General features: G+C 40.7%; 1 protein-coding gene across 3 annotated transcripts in view; it reads right to left on the bottom strand.

The window, feature by feature from the left end:
- tcf12 (transcription factor 12) overlaps nucleotides 1-25,144 on the bottom strand; it is a 174,982-nt gene that overhangs the window by 68,730 nt on the left and 81,108 nt on the right. For all 3 annotated transcript variants that reach the window (XM_080436664.1, XM_080436665.1, XM_080436663.1), the window contains exons 7-10: nucleotides 18,678-18,739; nucleotides 7,197-7,232; nucleotides 4,337-4,472; nucleotides 2,963-3,015 (exon numbers count right to left, since the gene is read on the bottom strand). In XM_080436664.1, the coding sequence (XP_080292790.1) occupies nucleotides 2,963-3,015; nucleotides 4,337-4,472; nucleotides 7,197-7,232; nucleotides 18,678-18,739 (287 nt within the window). The remainder of the gene's footprint in view (nucleotides 1-2,962; nucleotides 3,016-4,336; nucleotides 4,473-7,196; nucleotides 7,233-18,677; nucleotides 18,740-25,144) is intronic.

Here is a 25,144-nt window from a genome sequence, read left to right on the forward strand (position 1 = left end):
ACACCGGCAAGCAGGTTAAGGAGAGCCTTGCACCCCCCTTTATTCAAAAAACCACCCTCTTTATTCTTTCAAATGGGATCAAAGACTAACTGGGATAATTCCTCAGAGCTCCCAGGGCTTTATCTATTGAGCAGCAACGGAGTGACAAGGAGAAGCTGTATTTCATCCTACGCTCTTGTCACTGTTCCTTTTCTCTTTTTTCCCCCCTCCTCTCAACCATCTAGGATTGTCGGAGCTTGATTGTACTGTTATGAGTCACAGAAGTGCACCTGCGCCCATGTGTTAAGTACTGACAAATAAAAGCCCAGTGCACATTTACACAACAAAGAGATGTAACCCGCAAGGCAACCAATCTATGCCCCCCCCCCTCTCTCTCTCTCTCTCTCTCTCTCTCTCTATCCCACTTTGACAGGACCCCCGATATTTCACTTACTTAAGAGGAAGACACTTTCCTTGCACCACTGGAGACCGCCTCACTCCCCTTGTGCCTTCCTGACAAACTTCTATTCAAATACAAAGCCCAGAAACAAAAAACAACACAGCTAGCTCTTTTATAGCCATGCTGTCTCTGCTCCAGATTTGATTTCAGTGTTAAACGCCAACAAGAGGTGACGATTAGCACCAATAGTCCAATAAGCAAATCCATGGCTCTGTCTCTGAGCCCAACAATTTGTTTAAACACTTTCAAACTTGCATCCTTATTTTGGGGCATGTTATTATAGGCTAAAACAAAAAGAAAAGTCAAAATTACTAAATTATCTGTCATTTTCTTTTCTTGTTTTATATGTTATAGTTGTTGTTTATACTCCGATGTGATTGTCATGTAAAAAAAAAATCCAATAAAAAGTATTTAAAAAAATAAATTAGAAAAAAAGTATAAAAATGTGCGAAAAATTATAATAAATTCAAAAATAGGGCTTAAATGGTTAACAAACGAAACCTTCCAAAGAAAGGGTTGGGAATTTTAGAAAACCAGTTGCTGGCTTTCTTTAAAAAAAAAATAAAAAAAATGTCAATGGCACCAGTTACTAAGGAGTTAAAGGCGAGGGCTTATTAAAGGGGAAATCCACCCATTTTCAATATTTAACTATGTCATTAATATAGCATAAAGGAGTTGTGTGGAAATAAGAAAAAATTAAAAAAAAAATTAACATTGCAAAAAAATTTAACATTGCAAAAAAATTAACATTGCAAATTACACTGTGATGACTCATCATGGTGTAATTTGCAATGTTAATTTTTTTGCAATGTTATTTTTTTTTGCAATGTTAATTTTTTTTTTAATTTTTTCTTATTTCCACACAACTCCTTTATGCTATATTAATGACATAGTTAAATATTGAAAATGGGTGGATTTCCCCTTTAAAACCTTTTTGACAATCCGCTGGGGTTTTAACAATGAACATCTGACTTGGTGATTTATGCATATTAATGAACCCCCCCCCCCCCAACACCACCATTCAAGCTGAGCTCCACACTTCCCTGCATCCTAATACTTGGGGCTGGCGGCTGGCTCTCCGTCGGGATTATTACAACCGATAGACATTTCCATGAGATTCTGTGCTATTAATCTCTGTCTGTCCTCCTGTTCAAGCTACATAATGACTAATTAAACATCAAAAGAGCGGTGCTGGGGAGATCCAGTGTGACAGCTCAGCCTCCCCGCGCCTCCTTCCTTGTCCCCAGAGGAGGCTCCGAGGAGGAGCAGGAGGAGGAGGAGGAGGAGGGAGGCCAGCCTGTGACAGGCCGGCGCCGAAAATCAATCACCTTAACGTGCACACACACATGGGGGCGCGCACGTGTGTGTGCGTGTGTGTGTGTGTGTGTGTGTGTGTGTGTGTTAGTGTGAACGCACGTGCGTCGCCTACACATAAGCGGACGCATACGCAAGCGGGCGTGCAAAGAAGAGAAAAAAAGGATTGGGGGTGGGGGGCGCACCGGCACACTGACACATAACCTATAGAGATATCACCATATATGAGATGTCAACGCTAAAACCACAAACACACGTGTTGTGACTTACACAAGCATGCACAGGAAAAACTATAAACACAACCAGGCACCGTCGGTGTCACTTCTTGAGGACCTCACAGAAACAAGTGAAATCCCCATCCAAGCTGGGGAGCAGCACTGTGTGTGTGTGTGTGTGGGTGTGTGTGTGTACTTTACACGTATATTACTATACTTGTGAGGGATAAATGTCCCCACATGTGCAGAACATTTTGAGAAATGGACATCGTGCATTGTTAGGTTTAGGGGTTAGGGGTTGGACTTAAGACTGATTTATGACTTATAAGTTGCGTGTCAGGGGGTTGCATGCCAAAACATTTGGATACACAAGGAGCTCACAATGCAACGCACATGTGAGATCTGCAATTTCCGTTGCGTGACACTGGGATGCAACTAAATATATACATCCGGCTTTAAACGGATAGTTCACCCAAAAATATGACTATCGATTAGTCACCAAAGCCAATCATTTGATGACCAGCGGACAGGTAGGCAGCGGTTCCGGTAGGAGACACAAAGGAGACTCTTTGTGTCTCCTACCGGAACCTCTGCCGGTCATCAAATTATTGGCTTTGGAATGAGACAAAAACAAAAAAAATATCCATGAATTCAAGTCTCCATGGGGTGACTAATTGATAGAAAAAAAGTCATTTTGGGGGTGAACTACCCCTTTAAGGTTAGGTTAAAAAAATGCCCAAAAAAGGGTAAAAGTTGCATTTATAAAATTGCCAAAAATGTTGAGGTCCTCACAAGCATAGTAATACCAATATATATATATATTGTGTGTGTGTGTGTGTGTGTGTGTGTGTGTGTGTGTGTGTGTGTGTGTGTGTGTGTGTGTGTGTGTGTGTGTGTGTGTGTGTGTGTGTGCGCGCGCACGTGCGACCGTGTGTGTTTAAATAAGCTCAGTGAAAAATCTATTTCTATGACAGGCAGATGATCTTGCACTCACAGATGAAGGGAGGCCTGGAGGGACCTTACGAACTTTCTTTGTTTGGAGAGGATCTGTGGAAAAGATAAAAGGGCATCAGTTCAGTCACCAGCACGCACAAACACCATCCAGCAAGCGTGCTCTGGAAAAGCACTCTTTATCTCACATTCAACAAGGACATTATAATGTTTTGCAGTTGATTATGAACAAGACAAATTGAAATGAATACAGATGACCTTTGTCAACAATGGCCCGAATAGCATCTATATAAATTTGCAGTGGTGTAAAGTAACTAAGTACATTTACTCAAGTACTGTACTTACTGTAAAATGTTGAGGTATTTTTTACTTTACTGGAGTATTTCTAATGTTCAGTGCTTTTACTTCTACTCTACACTACATTCAGAGGCAAATATTATACTTTTACTTTGTAGATTTTGACTATTATTACAAAACATACATTAACCCCTTCAGCCCTATATACATTTCGGCCATTTGAAAATACTCAAAGCAATTTTTTTTGTGTACTTTTTCCACCACTGTAAATTTGTTATCATGAGGTTATCAATGCATCTACCTCAACAATTCTAAATATGTAAGAGATTGAGTTTTAAAAATAGAAATTCAATGTTTGGAAATGAACCGCTGCTTAAATGTAATTATAAGATCATTTAGATTGAGCTTGATTAGACAGACAGATAGACATGTTATGAATCCCAGTAAACCAGATCAAAAGGGATCATACCAGAGGTCTGGCATGTTTAGTCCATTGACCAGTTTGTTTGATTTCTGGGGAAGCCATTGGATTCCATTCATTTCAGTATGGTCCAGTACGAAAATCTACTTTCAGAGACTTGAAACTTGCTAAACACGGAGGCTTTCTTTGTGCTTCCGCAAAAAATCATATTGACCGTCCGTTCTCTGGTTATTGGCCGTTGAATATAGCATGTCTCACCAAAAATGCAGACGAAAACAAGGAAGGCAAGATACAGCCGTTTCCTTGAATACGCTAACCAGGAAGTGAATGGTGGAGGAGATCTTGCGATCATGTGATCTCCTGGATCTGGTGCGTGGTGACTGAGAATGAAATTGTCACTCATATCTTAGCGAAGAGCGCCATCTAGTGTAAAAACTAAAAACAGACGTCAAAAGACGCCTTTGGCAGTCTGGGCTCTTGATTTACAAACACAAAGTTACACAAAGTTTCACGATTTTTCAAAAATAGCAGATCTACAAGCTCATAGCGCGGCACTCGTTGCCGCGCTATGAGCTTGTAGATCTGTTATTTTTTAATAGCCAAAGCATAAAATAATGGTTTAAGTTGTTACACAGATGCGTTCCCGGTCTTAATGGGTTAAACAAGAGTAAAGTGTAATTTTTCGAGAGCTATACTGACCGAGGGGAGCGGGGTCTTGTAGGGGGCGTCTTCTGGGATTGGTCCCTGTGAAGGAGGGGTAGAACGGAGTGGGCGATTTCCCCGACGGCGTCACCGAACTAGGACTGGCCAGCACGATGTCCGGCCTGACGTTCGACTGGAAGAGACAACAAGGCAGAGAGTTCATCAACAAGACAGTATTAGACCTCTGTGTGAGACACTAATGTGTGTTTGTCCCTTCTGTAGTAAAGCCTATAGGGCTGTCACGATTAGGACATTTTACATGACGATTCATTGCCACACAAATACATTTTGCGTTTGTGTTTTTGGACATTGAACACTGGAATATATGAATAAAAATTGCATTTCTGTTTGGCTTTTTAGGCTTTGAAGTTGCACAGGGCAGATATGACAAAATGACCTAAATATGCAAAGAAGTGACTGACATATAATAACTTTATACTTTAAAAAAAACATGAACGATTTAACTGCCAGAGTAATAGTGTCACTCCGTGAGCAATGTCCTCACGGAGATCGCCTCATTACACACACGGGGGTCTTGGGAGTCTCGAAAACAATTTTTTATCCGGTCGCGGTAATCCGTTGCCTAGTTGTGGCCTGTTAAATTTGGCTTGTTTTTGCCAAAAGACTACAGGAACGGAGATAAAGCCACTTTCCCACAGGAAATAAACAGGAAGTAAACGAGAGTTTTTTTCCCCAAAAATCCGGGTCTGTCGTCATCTGGCAGTGAAAGCATCATTCATAGGGTAGCGAACAGCGCCATCTGGTGGAAAACCACTGAAAACCCCAAACTCGTCAAACTCGTGTTTGGCACTGTGGACCAAGTGCCAACTGACGAGTTTACTCGTCCTTGGCAATCAAAGAGTCAACAGTGGAAATAGCCGATCTACAAGCTCACAATCTGCTATATTCCCTATTTTTGAAAATGTTTGAAAATGTATTGAAACGAATATGACGATTATGCAAAATATTTTTGCGATTATCTCAAATAATTGTGATTAGGCAATTATGTAATAATTGTGACAGGCTTTGTAAAGCCTGAGTTATACTTAAGATGGGTGTCGTGCACTGACAATAGCAGGTCTACAAGCTCACGACATGTCGCAGCATGACAAGTTGTGAGCTATTTTCGGAGCACGCGACACCGGTGCAAAACTCGGTATAAATGTGGACTAACAGTGATCTGTGTCAACCCAATCATCCAGAGTGAGTCACGAACTATATTTCATCAATCATACTTTTAAGGAACATTCATATCTTTTGAAAATGGAAAGTGGGTTGTCTGTCTGGGAATAAAAAATAATGTTTTAAGGTCAACGAGGGGGGGAAAACACAGTGGTCTGTGTTTCCCCCCCTCGTTGACCTGTTTTCAATCTGCGGTTTGTGCACAATTTTCAAACTTGTTCAACTGTGACAAAAAAAACACCTAAATAGTTTTCAGCAGTGGTGGAAGAAGCACTCCTATTTTGTACTTAAAGGGATACTTCACTTTCGGGCCGGGGAAACATTTAAAAAATATATTAAAAATAAATGAAAAAAGTTATGGAAAATTCATGGCCCCCTCACGCATTAGAGTGTCCTACTAATGCGTGAGGGGGCCATGAATTTTCCATAACTTTTTTCATTTATTTTTAATATATTTTTTAAATGTTTCCCCGGCCCGAAAGTGAAGTATCCCTTTAAGTAAAAGTATCAATACCACAATGTAGAAGTCTGGTATTCCAAATTTACTTGAGTAAAAGAACAAAAGTATTCACATAATTTTGACAGCAAATTCTGATTTAGTCTTAGTCTTAGTCTTTTGAATAACACACCCTTTAGTTTGAGTCCTATTTTAGTCTTCTGAAATCGTTTTGTCTAGTTTTAGTCGACTAAATATCAAAATCTTATTATGCAGAATGTCCCATTTCACACGTTTCCAAATTTATAAAAATGCTTTCAAAATAGCTCTCGAAGTGTCGCTTTGCGACACGTTGTGAGCTTGTAAATAGTGAAGTAAAAATTCCTCAAAAGTGCACTTAAAGGGATACTTCACTCTCGGGCCGGGGACACATTTAAAAAAAATATTAAAAATAAATGAAAAAAGTTATGGAAAATTCATGGCCCCCTCACGCATTAGAGTGTCCTACTAATGCGTGAGGGGGCCATGAATTTTCCATAACTTTTTTCATTTATTTTTAATAATTTTTTTAAATGTGTCCCCGTCGGGAGAGTGAAGTATCCCTTTAAGTACAGTACTAGAGTAAATGTACTTAGTTACTTTACACCACTGGTTTTCAGTGATGTGCCATTTCACATTTACTGTCACTGTTGTGGATTATCCCCATAGACTGTGTTTGCTTGCCCTGTACACTGTATACTGTATGTCTCCATGCAAATCTAACCTGTAGCATATTACTCCAGATATCCATACCTACAATTTGAACATTCTGGCATAATTGTCCTTTTGGCTATCCCTTGTCAAACCAGGCCAGAAACTGTACTTATAATCCTTAAGTATATCCTTAAGGATCCGTAATCCTTAATACTTATTCAAACTATACAATATTTAAATCAAGGTAAAGCCACATACATTAAAGCATGTTGCTGGATGCAAAAATCGCAAAAGTAGCAGATCTACAAGCTTGCAGATCTGCTACTGTTGATGCTTTTGTGTGACGCTGTAGTATGATCTAGTAGGGTGTTAATTTACGAAAAAACACAAAAAGTTTGAATATGGAGATAAGAGGTTTCTGCCCGACAGCGACGATATTACATTCATAATTCTGCCCTCTCACTTGCAGCAATATACATCATTATTTTGAGCAGCGATAATGACCTGAGGGCATCTTCAGATACAGTTATACAGTTATTAAATTACCTGTCTGATCTCAGGCACTGACAACTTCACACCTCCCTGTAACAAATACACACATACAGCAGTAGAAGTATAACTGTAACAAATACACACATACAAAAGTAGAAGTATAACTGTAACAGTAACAAATACACACATACAACAGTAGAAGTATAACTGTAACAAATACACACATACAACAGTAGAAGTATAACTGTAACAAATACACACATACAACAGTAGAAGTATAACTGTAACAAATACACACATACAACAGTAGAAGTATAACTGTAACACATACACACATACAACAGTAGAAGTATAACTGTAACAAATACACACATTCAACAGTAGAAGTATAACTATAAGTCTCATAGCAGATGTGCAGAAAAAAGGACAGTAATTTTGTATTTTAAAACAACGTCAGAGGGTTAAGTCATCGAGCTGCACATTTCAAATTACAGTAGTACCCAACAAATCCAGTGGTTAATTTAACTCATTAAGACCTGAGGCTGATTCTACAAATGCCTTCTAAATCAGTAGTTCTCAAACGTCCCCCAAAATTATATGTATTTGGCCGGGAAAATTGTTTTGTGCCAGGGACCCTCAGAAGAGAAGGTTTGTGTTAAAAAATAAAAAAATATTCAAAATCTTTCAAACACTTATTTTTATTTTTTATGTTAAAAAATAGCAGATGTACAAGCTCGCAGCGCGGCACGAAGTGACACACTGTTGTATATCTGCTATTTTTAAGAACGACTGCTCTGAACCACTGTTCTAAATCCTAACAGTTTTCACCCCGAAAACTACAAAATAACCGTATCTTTGTACCTTTCCCTCCATATTACTGCACATGTTTATTACTACCAGGTAACTGACAGAGCAAGCCACTGAAAGCTGGGTCATTTTACCACAAATATCCTATCCACTCAACTGCTACCGCTCCCCACCCCCATTCCCCACCCCCCAACAATCTGGGTTAAGAGGCCAATTAAAGGCCTGGTCCAATTAGGCTAATGAGCTGCAGGCGTTAAGTGGAGAGGCAGGAGATCAGGTCATTGAGTACAACTCACAGCGGTGTGGCATGGCAGACCTTACAGGCTTGGCTCACATGATGCAACCCAGGATGAGGATTGACATAGTGACCTGTGTTGAAATGTCTGCTTATTATACGCGACTTTGGGCTTGTTTTTTCTGTGAAGTCGCTTGTACTGTAGTAAATATTGGTGGTTGCGGATTGCAGTTATTTTTTTGGGGCTTGTTTCTAATGTGTAGTTGCTTATTTGGGCTTGTTTCTAATGTGTAGTTGCTTATTTGGGATTGTTTCTAAAGTGTAGTTGCTTATTTGGGCTTGTTCCTAATGTGTAGTTGCTTATTTGGGCTTGTTTCTAATGTGTAGTTGCTTATTTGGGCTTGTTTCTAAAGTGTAGTTGCTTATTTGGGCTTGTTTCTAATGTGTAGTTGCTTATTTGGGCTTGTTTCTAAAGTTTTGTTGCTTATTTGGGCTTGTTTCTAATGTGTAGTTGCTTATTTGTGCTTGTTTCTAAAGTGTACTGTAGTTGCTTATTTGGGCTTGTTTCTAATGTGCAGTTGCTTATTTGTGCTTGTTTCTAAAGTGTAGTTGCTTATTTGGGCTTGTTTCTAATGTGTAGTTGCTTATTTGGGCTTGTTTCTAATGTGTAGTTGCTTATTTGGGCTTGTTTCTAAAGTGTAGTTGCTTATTTGGGCTTGTTTCTAAAGTGTAGTTGCTTATTTGGGCGTGTTTCTAATGTGTAGTTGCTTATTTGGGCTTGTTTCTAAAGTGTAGTTGTTTATTTGGGCTTGTTTCTAAAGTGTAGTTGCTTATTTGGGCTTGTTTCTAAAGTGTAGTTGCTTATTTGGGATTGTTTCTAATGTCGTTTAAACCAGTGGTTCTCAAACATTTTCATGTCAAGGACCCCCAGATGAATGTGTATTTGTCCACTGTGTAAGACATTAAGGCTAAAAGGATTGTAACACAAAAACGTCCTGGGGACTTGTTTCCATTGTGGTCCTAAGTATTCAATTCATCACATAGCATAAAAATGTAACACAATAATACATGTAATCATCAAATACAAAACGCTATAAGTACTGTACAAAGGAGAAAAAGGAAAAACGACGGCAGTGAATGACACAGTCTCCTTTCATTGGGAATTTACATGTACCTCCCCTTGTGGTCTCCTGATGGATGTTTATTGAAAGAAATCAGTGATTCACATCCTATAATGGATGGTGTCAGTTAAACATTCCACATTTCCTGCATTCCACATTTTGATGGCATTGTAGTAGAATGAGAATCTTCCCATATTTGTTCTAAATTTGGGGGGGGGGGGGTACCAGATCATGGTCGCTCCCTCTAGTGTCGTGGCTGTAGTAGTTGTGTAGTATGTTAGGGGTATGAGGGTATTGAGGGCACTGTCCCTTTGAGTATCTTAAATATCAATCCCATTGATATGTGCTTGTTCAAGTCCGCCACAACACAGGCATCAGCAATTTTGTATTGAATTTGTGAGATGGATCAGTGATACCTTTTTCTGTCCTAGCGCAAAACTATGGTCGCGAACTGTAGTGCAGGGCCCAGCAACAACCACCATCTCATGAAAAGTGAAGACGGGACATTCAAATATTCATATTTCAATGAGCCAAGCCAAGAAAAGGAGACAATTCGTCATAATTAGCACAGTATGTGTGGTCAATTCCCTGCCCCTATTCACACGTAGTAGTCTAAAAAGAATATAGCTAAAAGAATACACTGATCTTGGAACAACAAATTCAAAACATGTCAAATAAAAAATTTTACTTTAAATAAAGAGCAATTTATCAAATCTAGTCCTTGATAAAGCTGTGGTTTCATAAAACTACACGTATAACAACATCTAGAGATCATTATTTCTATAACGTGAGAGGAGGGCCATCAAATCCTGTAAGAATCAGCTGCAGCACAGATTGACTCCCAGAGAAACGGAGGGGGGGAGGAGGGGGGGGGGGGGGGGTTCAAGGCTCTGCAAAGTGACAAGCTGTCACTGAGGCGGCGGCGTTGACATTGACATGGCACAACAAGTCCCACTTCTGCTGCCCGCCTTTGTTCAATGATATTGAATCCTTGCAGCGATGTGAGGTCAGACGCTTCTTTTTTAGAAGGAACCAGCCCAAGTCCCCACATCCAGGTCACACCCAATGCCATATTATAGCCCATTCAATCCGGGAACAAGTCTGTGTCATTTTCAGATTTATTTGGCTATTCAAAAATAACAGATATAGAAGCTCATAGCACGGCATTCTTGTAGATCTGTTATTTTTGAAAAATCGTGAAAATGTGTGCAAATCTTTGGATATAGACAATTTTTTTAAGCGAACATTTGTAAAATATGTTGTTCCAGGGACCCCCCGCCTAGAAGCAAAGATTTGAGTTACAAATGTACGTTTTCAAAAATATGTATTCAAAGATTTGCACAAATGTTCAAGATTTTTCATAAATAGCAGATCTACAAGCTCATAGCGTGGCACTCGGTGCTGCGCTATGAGCTTGTAGATCTGCTATTTTTGAATAGCCAAAGTATAAAATAATGGTTATAGCTCAAATCTAAAATGACACAGATGCGTTCCCGGTCTTAATGGGTTAAAGCTCTGGGTGCCTGTGATTGACAACAAAAGAATACGACTACACTTAAAACATGTTGGTTTAGTAAACCACTTCTCTATCCGGGGCCTAGTGGTTAAGGCGCATACCACATAAATAGGCTCTAATGTGAGTTGCGGGTTCGATTCCCGAGCCCGACAGCCTTTGCTTTGCATGTCTCTCGCTCCCTGTGTTTCCTGTCACTCTTCACTGTACTATCCAATAAAGGCAGAAATATCTCAAATAAAACACTTCTCTATTCCTTCCTGTTGAAACAACAGGAAAACATAGCCTCACATAGCTTGTAGATCGTCTATGACATTGGTTCTCAAAGTGGGGTCCGGGGACCCCCAGGGGTCCTTGGGGGGGTTCCAGGGGGTCCCCAGCAAAGTGTATTAACATAGCGTCACAATCATTTTAACCACTTAAAGCTTTTATACTTTGGCTACTCAAAAATAGCAGATATACAAGCTCATAGCGCGGCACCGAGTGCCGCGCTATGAGCTTGTAGATCTGCTATTTTTGAAAGATCGTGAAAATGTGTGCAAACCTTTGAATATATATTTTTAAAAGCCAACATTTGTAACTCAAATCTTTGCTTCTGGGGGTCCCTGGAACAAAATATTTTTAGATGGGGGTCCGCAGCCAAATATATGGCATTTTGGGGGTCCTTGACATAAAAAAGTTTGAGAACCACTGGTCTATGACATGCGTGACACGTGTGCACGACTAAGTATAAGGGCCCAGCACACACAAATATACTTCAGAAGCGTAAGCATCCCTTTCACTTCCATTCTATGAGAGCGAGTTGGATGGAGTGTCCAGCTGCTCGGTTTTGACGCGACGTAGGCAGCTTGGAGTTCAACATGGGTAAACTTTGACCTGACATCAATCAACAGGAAATAAACAATGTGGCTGACCCCACTTGGCAGGTACTTAGCTTGTAGTTTTCTACAACGCCAACACAAGTCAAACCAACTACACAACAGAAAACCAGCAATACCCACAACAGGACAACATGGGAAATTGGCCCACCGGACGCCTTGGCATGCATCAAAATTTGACAATTTTACCTCAATAGACCAGTCTGCTGCATTTGGCACTTCAACACCTTGGGATCGTCTTCACACTGTGCACTGCTTCTACCGCACATTTTCTCAAACCTATTTCATGGAGTTTAGGTGTTCACATACAGACCTTCATATCAGGATGTTTTACTTATTCTATTGGTATTACCCATTTACTGGTATTGATATGGCCTATTTGGGGCTTCTGTGACACGTTATGCGTCACGGAGGTGACGCGTTTTGCATCACCTCCATGCGCAAGCTTGCGCGCAAGCTCGTGAGTCGAGCCCATTGGTCGAAACCGTTTACTTTTCGCTCGTTCGTGACAGTGGCCCCAGGCCGTTTTAAGCTGCAGTACCTATGAATGGCCAGCATATCCAATGCGCTTCAATGCAACCTCTGGGTTCTGGGGGCTTGCTCTATGCACATCGGCCATATTGGAAAGAAATTGGGCCTATTCCATACTTCCTTCACCGGTCTTAGCACTAATTAAGGCTCTGTTCCATTCTGGTCAAACAGAGTCAGGGTGCTGATATTGAGCATGTTGGCTCACTGGAAACACTCTGCTACACCAGTGGGTCTCAAATTGGGGTCTGAGAGTGTAAAAATTTAACCAAATGGACCCGTTCCATTTGTATAGTCTCACAGTTATGGGGGTCCTTGAAATTAAAATGTTCGAGAACCACTGTGCTACAACTAAATGGAACAGAGCAGAGGCCCAATTTCTATCTAATGTGACCCTAGATAGAGCCTATTGCAGTGAACGCCCCATCTCTAGACAAATCTGAGGGATTTTTTATTTAAACGTCTTCACATCTGAACGATTGCCTCGCAGAGAGAGAGACCGGACACGTTGTGAAGAGTGGGGAAGTCATCTATCAACCACATCCTGTCACATTAATCAGGCTAATCTGTGTCACAGGAGGTTCAGGACTTATATGTGCTGAACACAGCACTGTGTCAAGGCCTCTGAGCAAACCCTGTTACCCTGCACATCCTTCAACCTGCACAAAACCTGGAGCTCTGTCTTCTCCTTGGATCACATGGCACAGTCAATATGGGCACTCACTCACTCACTCACGCACGCACTCACTCACTCACTCACTCACTCACTCACTCACACACTCACACACTCACACACACTCACACACTCACTCACACACACACTCACACACTCACACACACACACACACACACACACACACACACACACACACACACACACACACACACACACACACACACACACACACACACACACACACACACACACACACACACACACACACAAAATATGCTTCTTGATTATTCGATTAATCAAAAACGTAAGGGGGATGAATTCAATCTACTATTATGCCAGCAAAATGTGGAATGCCCTGACAGCAGCCATCAAAAAGTGTGACTCCCTCCCTACCCTCCTTCAGAACCGCCATAAAAAAAGCACCTGTCTGCAATTTGCAACCTTTTGTGTTATCCTTTTAATATTATTGTATAACTGTACCTTTTGCAAAATGTCAATAAAGTATTCAATCAATCAATCAATCAAACCAGACCTATCGCTAGGCAGAGTGACGCTCTGTGAGCTTGTAGATCGGCTGTTTTTGGCATGCACTGCGCTGTCGTACGACAAAGTATATAAAATCAGGCTTAAAAAACGAACAGGGGCCACATCTGGCCGCAGCACTTTAAATAACTAACTCAATAAAGACATGGAGAGTTGTAACCGTACGTCCCATTCAAATGATGATGCTGAGCGAGGCTAAACCGCCTCCAACGTGATGACAACTGATAACTGATGGGCTGTTTGGCAGATCTCAAGAGCAATTACACTACACAGAGATAAATAATGGTTCTTCAATGGTTCTTTAATATGCTATACGGTTCCACGAAAAACCATCACCTACTAATGAACCATTTTATTTAGTGAAAGGTTCTTCATGTTCCTCATATGCTTTAAGGTTAAATGGTTCTTAGAGGCACCTTTAACCACCCTATTGTCCCTATGTTGTGTCTTAAGTGGTCTGAAAGGTTATTTCTTGAACCAAAAAATTGTTATTCTATGGAATCATTCTGGAGAACCAGTTTTTGTATCAGTTGGCACCTTTACTTTTCTGGGTGTACATTACAGTATGTATGGTATTCTCATGAAGGATTGTTTGGTGTTTTTCAATTTTACGTTCGTTCATACTCCCTCTCGGGAGGGAAAAAACACATTTAAACGTTAAAATGTTTGTGGGGAGGGATGGATGGTGAAATCAACCAAGAGACAGAAGGGGGGTTATGAAGCCGCCGTTATAGCATGTTGTTTGCTCGTTATAAAAGCAAGACAGGTGGCACATCGTCTCTGCACCTGAGCCACTTTTTTATTTATTTTTCTTTCGCAATGGTTGCTGCTCAGCATCGTGTGTAGTGCAAAGAGGGGAACTGTCAATAACCACTGTAGGGGTTACAATGCTAATACGGACATTCACAGCCAGGCAGGCAGGCAGGCATTCAATCCGGGAACGCATCTTCTGTCATTTTAAGATTTCTTTGGCTATTCAAAAATAGCATATATTAAATATTTTCGAAAAATCGTGAATATTTGTGCAAATCTTTGAATATATCTATTTTTTACGCGAACATTTGCAACTCAAATAGAAAAAACAGAAAATTGGACAAATGTTCGCTTAAAAAAATATACCTATATTTGGCCCAGACGGCTGACGTAGCCGTTTGGGCAGCTAGGCTGCTAATCCAGTCTGACAGCGTGTCGCGAATTCGAATCCCGATCCCGACGACCTTTGCTGCGTGTCACCCCCCATTCTCTCTCCCAATTTCCTGTCAGTCTACTCTACTGTATATCTATCAATTAAGGCAGAAAAAGCCAAAAAAAACAATATATGTATATTATTCAAAGATTTGCACACATTTAGAAAAATAGCAGATCTACAAGCTATGAGCTTGAATATCTGCTATATTTGAATAGCCAAAGCAATCTAAAAATGACCGAGATGCGTTCCCGGACTGAATGGGCTAGTCTAGATTCTCTGAGGAATTAAACAGCTTTTTCTTTTTCTAGTCTTCCTGTTTTTCTCCTCTAGACCAGACAAAGTGAAGCCTCCGTTATAACCTCAGGTGGCTACAGCTGCAGGGACCTGCTGTGTGTGTGTGCGTGTGCGTGTGTGTGTGTGTGCGTGTGCGTGTGTGTACGAATTCCCCCGGTTCCTATGCACAACGTCTGACCTGCATGGCACTCTCTCTTGTCAACATGCTTTTTTTGTTTTTATCAATGAGCGAGCCAGCTCCTCTACCACCTGGCTGTTTTCACTTTCACTGGTTCTCCTGACCACACGTGCATCTCAACGTATGAGGACTAATCACAACAGGAGTTAACCATTTAACACCCTACTGTATATAGTTTGTCCTACGTATAGTGAGAATCTACAAGCTCACATCATCTCATCTCATCACATAGATCACATCAGATCTACACGCTCGCAAAACGTTGTGTTACAATATTGGGGCGGCAGTGGCTCAGGGGTAGAGTGGCCGGTAGAGAGGCCGGATGGGAACCGCGAGGTTTCCAGTTCGATCCCGGGCTCCCCCAGAAGAGTGAGGGTACAGCCACACATGAGCGCTAACTTGACGCCCGGAAGTCGGAAGTCCCGTCCACTCCCATGTTATAGGAAAAACCGGACCGGAACTTCCGGTTTTTAACTTGACGGGACTTCCGACTTCCGGGCGTCAAGTTGGCGCTCATGTGTGGCTGTACCCTTAGTGTCGAAGTGTCCTTGAGCAAGACGCACCCGTAATTGCTCCCGAAGAGCAGTTTGGTGCCTTGCATGGTGCCCGCCATCGGTGTATGAATGTGTGTGTGTGAATGGGTGAATGTAATGCACAATCTACTGTATGTAAAGCGCTTTGGATAAAAGCGATATATAAATGCACCATTTAACATCGTAGATCTGCTTTTTTTTGTGTTGCTATTTTAGATTTAAAATATTTTAGATTTAACATTTAAAATTTTGCCTATAATGACATGGCCAAAATAGGTTGACGACAAGTTGAACGCTTGTTATCCTAACCCGCATAAAGTACATGTGTGGCCGGTTATTGTAATAGATCCTGTCTGTCTGTCTGTCTGTCTGTCTGTCTGTCTGTCTGTGAACAAGACGTTGAGAATGGATGGGCAGATGTCCATGAAACGAGAAGGACCCAGTAGGCTGCCCTGGAGTGATAATTCATCTTTGGGTTGAAAAGGTCAAAAAGGTCAAAGTCAAAGAACTGTGTACAGATGATCACATTCACATTCACACAACTAGATGGGAATGATCAGCAGGGCTGCCCTGGAGAGATGGTTAACGTTTGGGTTCCAAAGGGGCAAAAGGTCACGGTCACAATCAAGGTTTAAGGTTGAAATGACATAATCTATCATATCTGAGGAACGGAGTGATATAGAATATGTCGGTGCGGACAAGGATTGCACCTGCAGGTGCATTTGTTTTGCTTTTTATTTGAATTTGAAAATTCACAATTAGTAGTGACTCCTTTACCATCATTGGCGGTTTGCCTACATCATTTTAAAGCAGACAAAACGAGATGAGACGAGCACAGTACTACAGATCAATTTGACTGTAAAATGATTGTGAACTTCTTAAAGCTATTGTTTTAAGACTAGTAGACAGTGAAACAGTTAGAAAAGCAGCAGTAATGGCCATACCACTGACCTCATAATTTTTCTGAAACTGTAGAATTAAGCGCTGCTGCCAATTTAACATCATGCGTATTGTCTAACTGATTGGTTCTGTCTGGGGACCCCCAGGGGTCCGTGGGGGGGTACCAGGGTCACAATCATTTTAACCACTTTGACCATATTTTATATTTGGGCTATTCAAAAATAGCAGATCTACAAGCTCATAGCGCGGCACGAAGTGGAGCACTATGAGCTTGTAGATCTGATATTTTTTGAAAACTGTGAACATTTGTGCAAATCTTTGAATGTACATATTTTTTAAAGCGAATATTTTTAACCCAATTCTTTGCTTCTGAAGGTCCATGGCACAACATATTTTTGAGACGGGGGGTCCACAGCCAAATAACATATCATTTTGGGGGTCCTTGACATGAAAACGTTTGAGAACCACTGGTCTAACTGCAGGATAGCGGAGGCTAAGGGTATTTCTGAAGCTACGTATACTTGACGTTGCTTGGGTGTGGGTTTGAGGAATGGGCTAATACGTGGATCAATGAGGTCAAAGGCCACGCTGACCTCAGACTTAACCCCACGATGTAAGTCCATCTTCTAATGACATCTCTGTGTTGTATTGCTCTAAACCTAATCTCAAAGCTCCTGAAGGCTAGCAGGCTACTCAGCACAAACAACGTAATTGCCTACAGGTCGGGCAGAAACCTCTTATCTCCGTACTCTGACTTTTTGTGTTTTTACGTAATTTAACGGCCTACTTGATCATACTACAGTACATGCGCAATGGTGGGAAAAGTACTCAAATGTTTTACTTAAGTAAAAGTATCAATACTGCAATGTAGAAGTACTCTGTTTCAAGTATAAGTCTGGAATAAAAAATTTACTTGAGTAAAAGTACAAAAGTATTGGTATCAAAATATCAAAAGTAAAAGTACTAAAATGATTGAAAATGGGAGATTTACAAGCTCACAACGTGTCACGATGCGACGCGTTGTGAGCTTGTAAATCGGCTATTTTCAAATAGCCTCGGTATAAAATAGGGCTCTCTGTGTGGAGTTTGCATGTTCTCCCCGTGTCTCCTAGGGTAGGTACCCGTGTCTCCTAGGGTAGGTACCCGTGTCTCCTAGGGTAGGTACCCTCACAAAAACATGCAGTAATCCTGGTCTCTATACTGCCTCCCCCTGGTCAGCCGGGCCGCCTGATGGAGGGGAAGGGAACTGGTTGGAATAACGTGTTCCTTCCACGCACTACGTCTAACCAGGGGAACTCCCCCCTGTCAGGTGATAAGAAGCGGCTTACTAGCTCTCATGCATTAAAGGAGGCATGAGCTAGGCTCTCCCTAGGCTGGCAGAGGGAGTGTAGCGCCCAGGTTTACTTAGACAATTGGCACTGGGTGAAAAAACTGGGTTACAAAATCGTGGGATAAAAATTTTAATAAAAAAATAAATAAAATATGGCTAAAGTGGTTAATGTATGTTTTAAAATTTAATAATTTAAATCTGCAAAGAAACTAGTAACTAAAGTTTTCAAATAATTGTAGTGGAGTAAAAGTACAATATTTGCCTCTGAGATGTAGTGGAGTAGAAGAAGTAAAAGTGTTGAAAATTGGATATACTCCAGTAAATATCTCAAAATTTTACTTAATTACAGTACTTGAGTAAATGTATTTTGTTACTTTAGACCACTGATACAGCGTCACACAAAAGTATTCAAAGTAGCAGATCAGCAAGCAAGCAAGCAAGCAAGCAAGCAAGCTTGTAGATCTGCTACTTTTGATACTTTTGAATTTGATTCCTGAAAACTAACGGTTTTGGACATATGAGGTTTCCACCCGACAGAGACGAAGTACAACACCTGAGTCTCCATACAACTTGCTGCAATGATACTTAGTGTGATTAAAGAGCATAATCACATTTACATAATCAGAATATGGTCTTTAACCTGTCTGGCGGTGGCATTCTGCCTCGCATTACAATCATCATTTTGAAGTTCATGTACACATTATTACCATTGGGCCATAAAAAGATGATGTTAAAAAACTAAAATTCTAGCTACACCGATCGCAATGTTATAGAGCAATAAAGAAGTTTAATAGCGGATATGAAATTTACCTGACAGCCAGCTGCGGCAGCCTCCCGCCCGAAGCCAAGAAACGAAGTCCTCTCTGATTTACCTGTGGAAACACACAAATATACATACTTGATTATTTTATATATTTTAAACATTTATCTATATTCTTTTTTTTTTTTTACTTTAAAGGGTCAAACCCCCAAAATGCCATTTTTTTCTATCAATTAGTCACCCCATGGAGACTCGAATTCATTGATATTTTAATTTTTTGTCGCATTCCTAAGCCAATAATTTGATGACCGGCGGGAGACACAAAGAACCACTGCCTACCGGTCCGTTGGTCATCAAATTATTGGCTTAGGAATGCGACAAAAACATACAAATATCCATGAATTCAAGTCTCCATGGGGTGACTAATCCATAGAAAAAAACATTTTTTGGGTGAACTATCCCTTTAATCTAAAATGACATGGCCAAAATAAGGACGGATAAGGATAAGTAAAAATGTAATAAAAATAAAAATAAAATAATTACTGACAATATACACTATGATATATTATATAGTAGTCATCTGTCAATATGATCAATATGATAATTTTTTTGCCGAATGCCCCACAACAGGGACACTAGGGTTCATGGAGAGACCAGGTGCAAAACTGAAAACAATACATGAAATGTATGAAAATGACAGTATCGGTGTAAATGTTGTAATAGGTGAATAATTTGTAAGGACCATTATTCAGATTGTGAACGTGGATGTAATTACAAAAAGCGTTATGTACAGTACGTACAGTATATCTAACATCACACAAAACAGCATGAACCACTATTTCCCCATTTTAACCCATTAAGACCGGGAACGCAACTGTGTGTCATTTTAAGATTTCTTTGGGCTATTCACAAATAGCAGATCTACAAGCTCATAGCGCGGCACCGAGTGCCGCGCTATGAGCTTGTAGATCTACAATTTTCTACAAAGCGATTTTTTTAAAACTCAAATCTTTGCTTCTGGGGGGTCCCTGGAACAACATACTTTGAGATGGGGGTCCGCGGCCAAATACATATCCTTTTGGGGGTCCTTGACATGAAAACATTTGAGAACCACCGATTATAGCAACATACGTTTTTTCAAAAAACTGTTAGGATTTAGAAGACATTTGTAGAATCCCCCAGAAGCAAAGATTTGAGTTACAAATGTTCGCTTTAAAATACATATATATTCAAAGATTTGCACATATTTTCATGATTTTTTCAAAAAAATAGCAGATCTACAAGCTCATGAGATTGTAGATCTGCTATTTTTGAATAGCCAAAGTATAGGTATAATGGTTAAAGTGGTTAACATCTAAAATGACAGATGCGTTCCCGGTCTTAATGGGTTAAAATCTAAGGATTTAGTTTTGTTTATGTATCCTTGACTGGATGGAACAAAAGGATCTCCTCCTCCTACACAGCATCCTTCCATCAGTGTCACATGTCTGCTGTGCAGACTCCTAGGAGACATGGCTTCCAAAGCAGCCGTCAGGGGAACAAAACAAAACTCACAGCGCAACGCACAAAGCACATGAATCACCCCTCTGCAACAATATCTAGACTCAGCACTTTCACTCTCCTCGCACAAAAAAAACAAACAAACAAACAGGGGAAAAAAAGAGACTCCTACAAGGGGGGAAATGATGAATAACTTTTTAACAACATCGTACATTATTTTTTGTCAGACTTCCCAAACATTACAACAACAAGCGCGGCGGACGCAAGCGTCGGCAACTAAATTCTGTGTACTCGGGGGAAAAAGGTAAAATATTTTTAGTGAGTTAAAAACTTGCATAGCCTGGATTTTTTTTTTGGTCGAACCAAGACTGATTTGAACGTCGCTTTTCGCAGGCACAGGTGATGCGGTCCACCCGTAAGAGAGCTTATCCGAGCGGTTCTTCCGAGAGACAGACGCATCTGTGCTCCGCCGTCTCTAGGGGGGACGATGGGAGGATGAGAATAGCAGGAAAATATGCTTTAACTGGCAAAGCTCCTTTCTTTTTATTGAATTAACCCATTCACTCCGGGAACTCATCTGTGTCGTTTTAGATTTGAGCTGATAACCATTATTTTATATTTTGGGCTATTCAAAAATAGCAGATATACAAGCTCAGAGCTTGTATATCTGCTATTTTTGAAAAATCGTGAACATTTGTAAAACATATATAAAGATTTGCACACATTTTCAAGATTTTTCAAAAATAGCAGATCTACAAGCTCATAGCGCGGCACCGAGTGCTACGCTATGGGCTTGCAGTTCTGCTATTTTTGAATAGACAAAGAAATCTAAAATGACAGAGATGTGTTCCTGGTTTGAATGGGTTAACAAAACTCTGATGTGATGCAACATTTCAGAGTAACCTCTCTAAAGATGAAATAGGGGTAAAATGTAGGGCTAACTGGAACATTTCCTATACTGTATGTGCATCCAGTGGTTCTCAAACATTTTCATGCCAAGGTAGTATAAGGCCCAATAGATTTTGTGCAATGGACCCCAATAAGAGAACATTTTAGTTGTTACATTAGATTTAGTACAAAATTGTACAGTCTATAATGTAGGACGGTAGAAAAACAGGGGAGAGAATGAAACCTAAGGTCTGAAATAGTCATTCTTATACATTCTCTCATTGGGTTAAAACTTCTAGCCAGTGAAACAAATAGTGAAAATAAACTGTTCCTCATTTTGCTGGGGACCCCCTGGAACTCCCCTCAATTGCCCTCGGGGGGTCCCTGGCCCACACTTTGGGAACCATTGTATAGCGTAGGGCCTATGCTACAATAAATATCGACTCTGTGGGGTGGAAACCTCATACTGTATGTCCAAAACTGTTACTTTTCAGGATTCCATTTTTTTTCGACAAGCTCAAAGCGCGTTGCTTCGCGCCACGTTTTGGGCTTGTATCTGCTACTTTAGTTGCTTTTGTGTGACACTGTAGTATGATCAAATAGGGCGTTGGATTTACGAAAAAACACAAAAAGTTGAAATATGGTGATAAGAGGTTTCTGCCCGACAACAACGATAATGTAGGATGAGACAGCCACCCTTTGACTGCTGGAAGGTTTAGTGTAAACTCATTAATGCTCATAAAATGATCCTCTCAGAAGTAAAAGGTCTGGTCAAGCGTTACAGGTCTGATTCTACTGCGTAACCGTGTAGCTGCGAGGGTCCACGCCCACGGACAGCGGAGGACACGCCTTGAGGGTGAAATATTCATCAGCAGCATGTGTTTTGTCACATCCACACTATGTCCGCTGTGAATAATTGATGGACAGGGTTGTTGTTCCAATCCCCACAAGGGCAAAAAGGATGCACTCCCAGAAAACCCTCTCTATTGACCATACTGCACGTTCTAGACTCTTCTCCCTCACTTAAAAAATTACTAACATTTACAGACTTTGTGAAAACGGCAAAATTATATTCAAAACAGACAAAAATAATAACAGGTTGCAGGTTACATTTAGTATAGCACAAGTGGTTCTCAAACCTTAAATAGAAGGACCTCCATAACTCTGAGAGCGTACAAATGGAACCGAATGGACCCGGAAGGGTCCATTCGGTTCCATTTGTACGCTCTCAGAGTTATGGAGGTTACACACCCGTAAGCGGCCATTTGGAACCCCCTCAAGGAACCATGAGGGTACCCCTAGACCACACTTTGAGACCCACTGGTGTAGCAGAGTGTTTACAGTGAGCCAACATGCACAATATTATCAGCTCAAGTCCGCTTCAGACGGCGCGCCTCAGACAGTTCCGGTTAATTTCAACCAATCAGAAGAAGGTATGGGTCCTCCGCACAATGCGAGCGGGGGTTGTAGAGATCGTACAACTCCACCCCATAGAATAGGGACATTTGGATGTACTTCCATTAAATGGGTTTTTTAGGAGTCATTATTTTGTGCAACCCGGGTGAGCGGGGTTGTAGAGATTGTACATTTGAATGTAATTCCTTTCCATTGAACGGGGTGATTCATAGTAGATCGGGTGCACTCTGTTTTGACCAGAATGGAACAGAGCCTTAATTAGTATCATTGGTAACACCTGTGAAGGAAGTAAGGCCCGATAGCTTTCCAATATGACTGCTGTGCATAGAGCCTATGGTAATTGTTCACACGGTGGACGTTTTGCTTTCATGTCATACTCAGTCGGGTGGGAAACAGTGCTGTAAAGTAACTAAGTACATTTACTCAAGTACTGTACTTAAGTACACTTTTGAGGGATTTTTTCTTTACTGGAGTATTTCCCATTTTCAGTACTTTTACTTCTACTCCACTACTCTGAAGCAAATATTGTACTTTTACTCCAATACAGTTATATGAAAACTTTAGTTCTAGTTACTTTTCAGATATTATTTATGATATTATGAAACAAACATTACCTACTTTAGCCCTATTCTATAGATAGGCTATTTGAAAATAGCCGATCTACAAGCTCACAACGTGTCACTTTTACTTTTGGTACTTTAAGTCCATTTTGATGCGAATACTTTTGTAATACTTCTGTACTTTAAAAATGTTGAATTCTGGACTTTTACCTGTAACAGAGTATTTCTATATTGCGGTATTGGTACGTTTACTTAAGTAAAGAATTTGAGTACTTTTTCCACCACCGGTGGGAACCCGTTTCCCACCCCGTCAGGTGACTGCAGTAATAGTATACACCGCAGAGAGAGAGGTAACTAGTCACTCAGCTCCTCAAACCTCTGGAGCATATTACCCAGCCAAGCCAAGCGTTGTAACGCGCTCAGGGTCACAGCACAGCCCCAAAACGGAGGAGGGGGGGATATCCCAGAGGAATGGATGGGGTAAATAGGCGTTTAAACTGTTAAATGTGTTGCTGTGCACCGTCGTGGCGGTCATGTGTCATGTACCAATGTGCAGTCAGGGTAAACAATGAGCTGTTGGTTTCCCGTCTTCCAGCACAAGGCTCATTAAAATAGTGAAATGCTGAACATGGAAGGCGGCGACGGGGGATTATTTCATATAGGACCTATACATAATTCTGGGGCCGTACTGAATTCCAACCTGTGTCGTCCCCCAGCTGGTGTATATTAAAATGCTCAACGGTGTCTATTTCTGTTTGTGTACTACGGGCGTATGCTATTTATGGTATATGGAAAAATAGGCAAGAATAATCTAAATCTAGATACAAGCACCACAGAGATCCAAGATTGTTTTGTCTCTGTTTGTAAATCTACATCAAAAGCAATATTAGGCTTTCCATCGTCCATGAATTAAAGCAGCACTATGTAACTATGTAATGTGTTTTTTAACCATTGAGCTAATAGAGGCTCTATTACTAAGGGGATCTTCAATCTTGACCTTCAGGTCAAATTTTTTGTCAGATCCCGTGTCCTAGGTGAGACATGACCTTTGACACCATCTAAATGTCTCAATAGAAGAGCAGGGAGACAAAATACAACCACCCCAATGGTATAAGTTATATTGTAATAAGATACTCGACCATACAGATTGGACAAATTTAAATTGTATTCATTAAAAGAAAGTTACATAGTGCCGCTGTAACTAGTGCCGGCTTTCTATTTACACACTCTCTGCATCTTTTTAAAACCAGCAACAGTTAATTTGCAAACTTGATAGCATTTATTCAATAATCTAGATTCTAGGTTGTTGCCAAAAAAAACAACAACTAATTATTCATAACTGATAGCATATCGTCTCTGTCGGGTGGAAACCTCATATGTCCAAAACTGTTGCTTTTCAGGATTCAAATTAAAAAGCATCAAAAGTAGCAGATCTACAAGCTGAAAACACGACGCTTCGGCGCACACGTTTCGAACTTGCGGATCTGCTACTTTTGATGCTTTTGTGTGACGCTGTAGTATGATCAAGTAGGGCATTCATTTACGAAAAAAAACTCAAAAGGTTTCTGCCTAACAGCAACGATATCTTACTGTATAGGCACGAGTATTCATTTGGACAGGTGTTGGAATTTAACACATGTGCTAAAAGCACACATGTGTTAAGCAATGCATCTGGTTTCGTCCAGTGTGATTGTGATGTCCGTGTGGAATACACATACAGTAAATCACTCAATCAAGTCAGCGTCTGTGTGGAATGTAATAGATCAACAGTGTGAGACCACATCAGCCATTTGCTATTGCAATTTGTTTATGTGTCACTGGCAGCTACTAAGCCAAGCAACTGAACTGGAGCCAGTTCACACAGCTGTGTGGGGGAAACGTTGCAGTCTATTAAACTCCCCAGTCTATCCCCAGACAGGGAGAAATCAGCCTCACCATCCTGTATGGAAGAGATCAACTTGTGTTTACATACAGTACGTTACATGTGCCCAAAGCACACGAATAGGGAAGTACAAAATCTCAACGCACCGATTTTCACTTTTTTCACCTTTGCCAGGTTAAAAGTGGTTAAAATATATATATATGTTGGGCATTGATTCTCAAAGTTGGGTCCCCCAGGGGTCCTTGGGGGGGGGGGGTTCCAGGGGGTCCCC

The sequence above is a fragment of the Gymnoscopelus braueri genome (genome assembly GCF_963280865.1).
Source record: "Gymnoscopelus braueri genome assembly, chromosome: 1".
Classification (NCBI taxonomy): Eukaryota; Metazoa; Chordata; class Actinopteri; order Myctophiformes; family Myctophidae; genus Gymnoscopelus; species Gymnoscopelus braueri.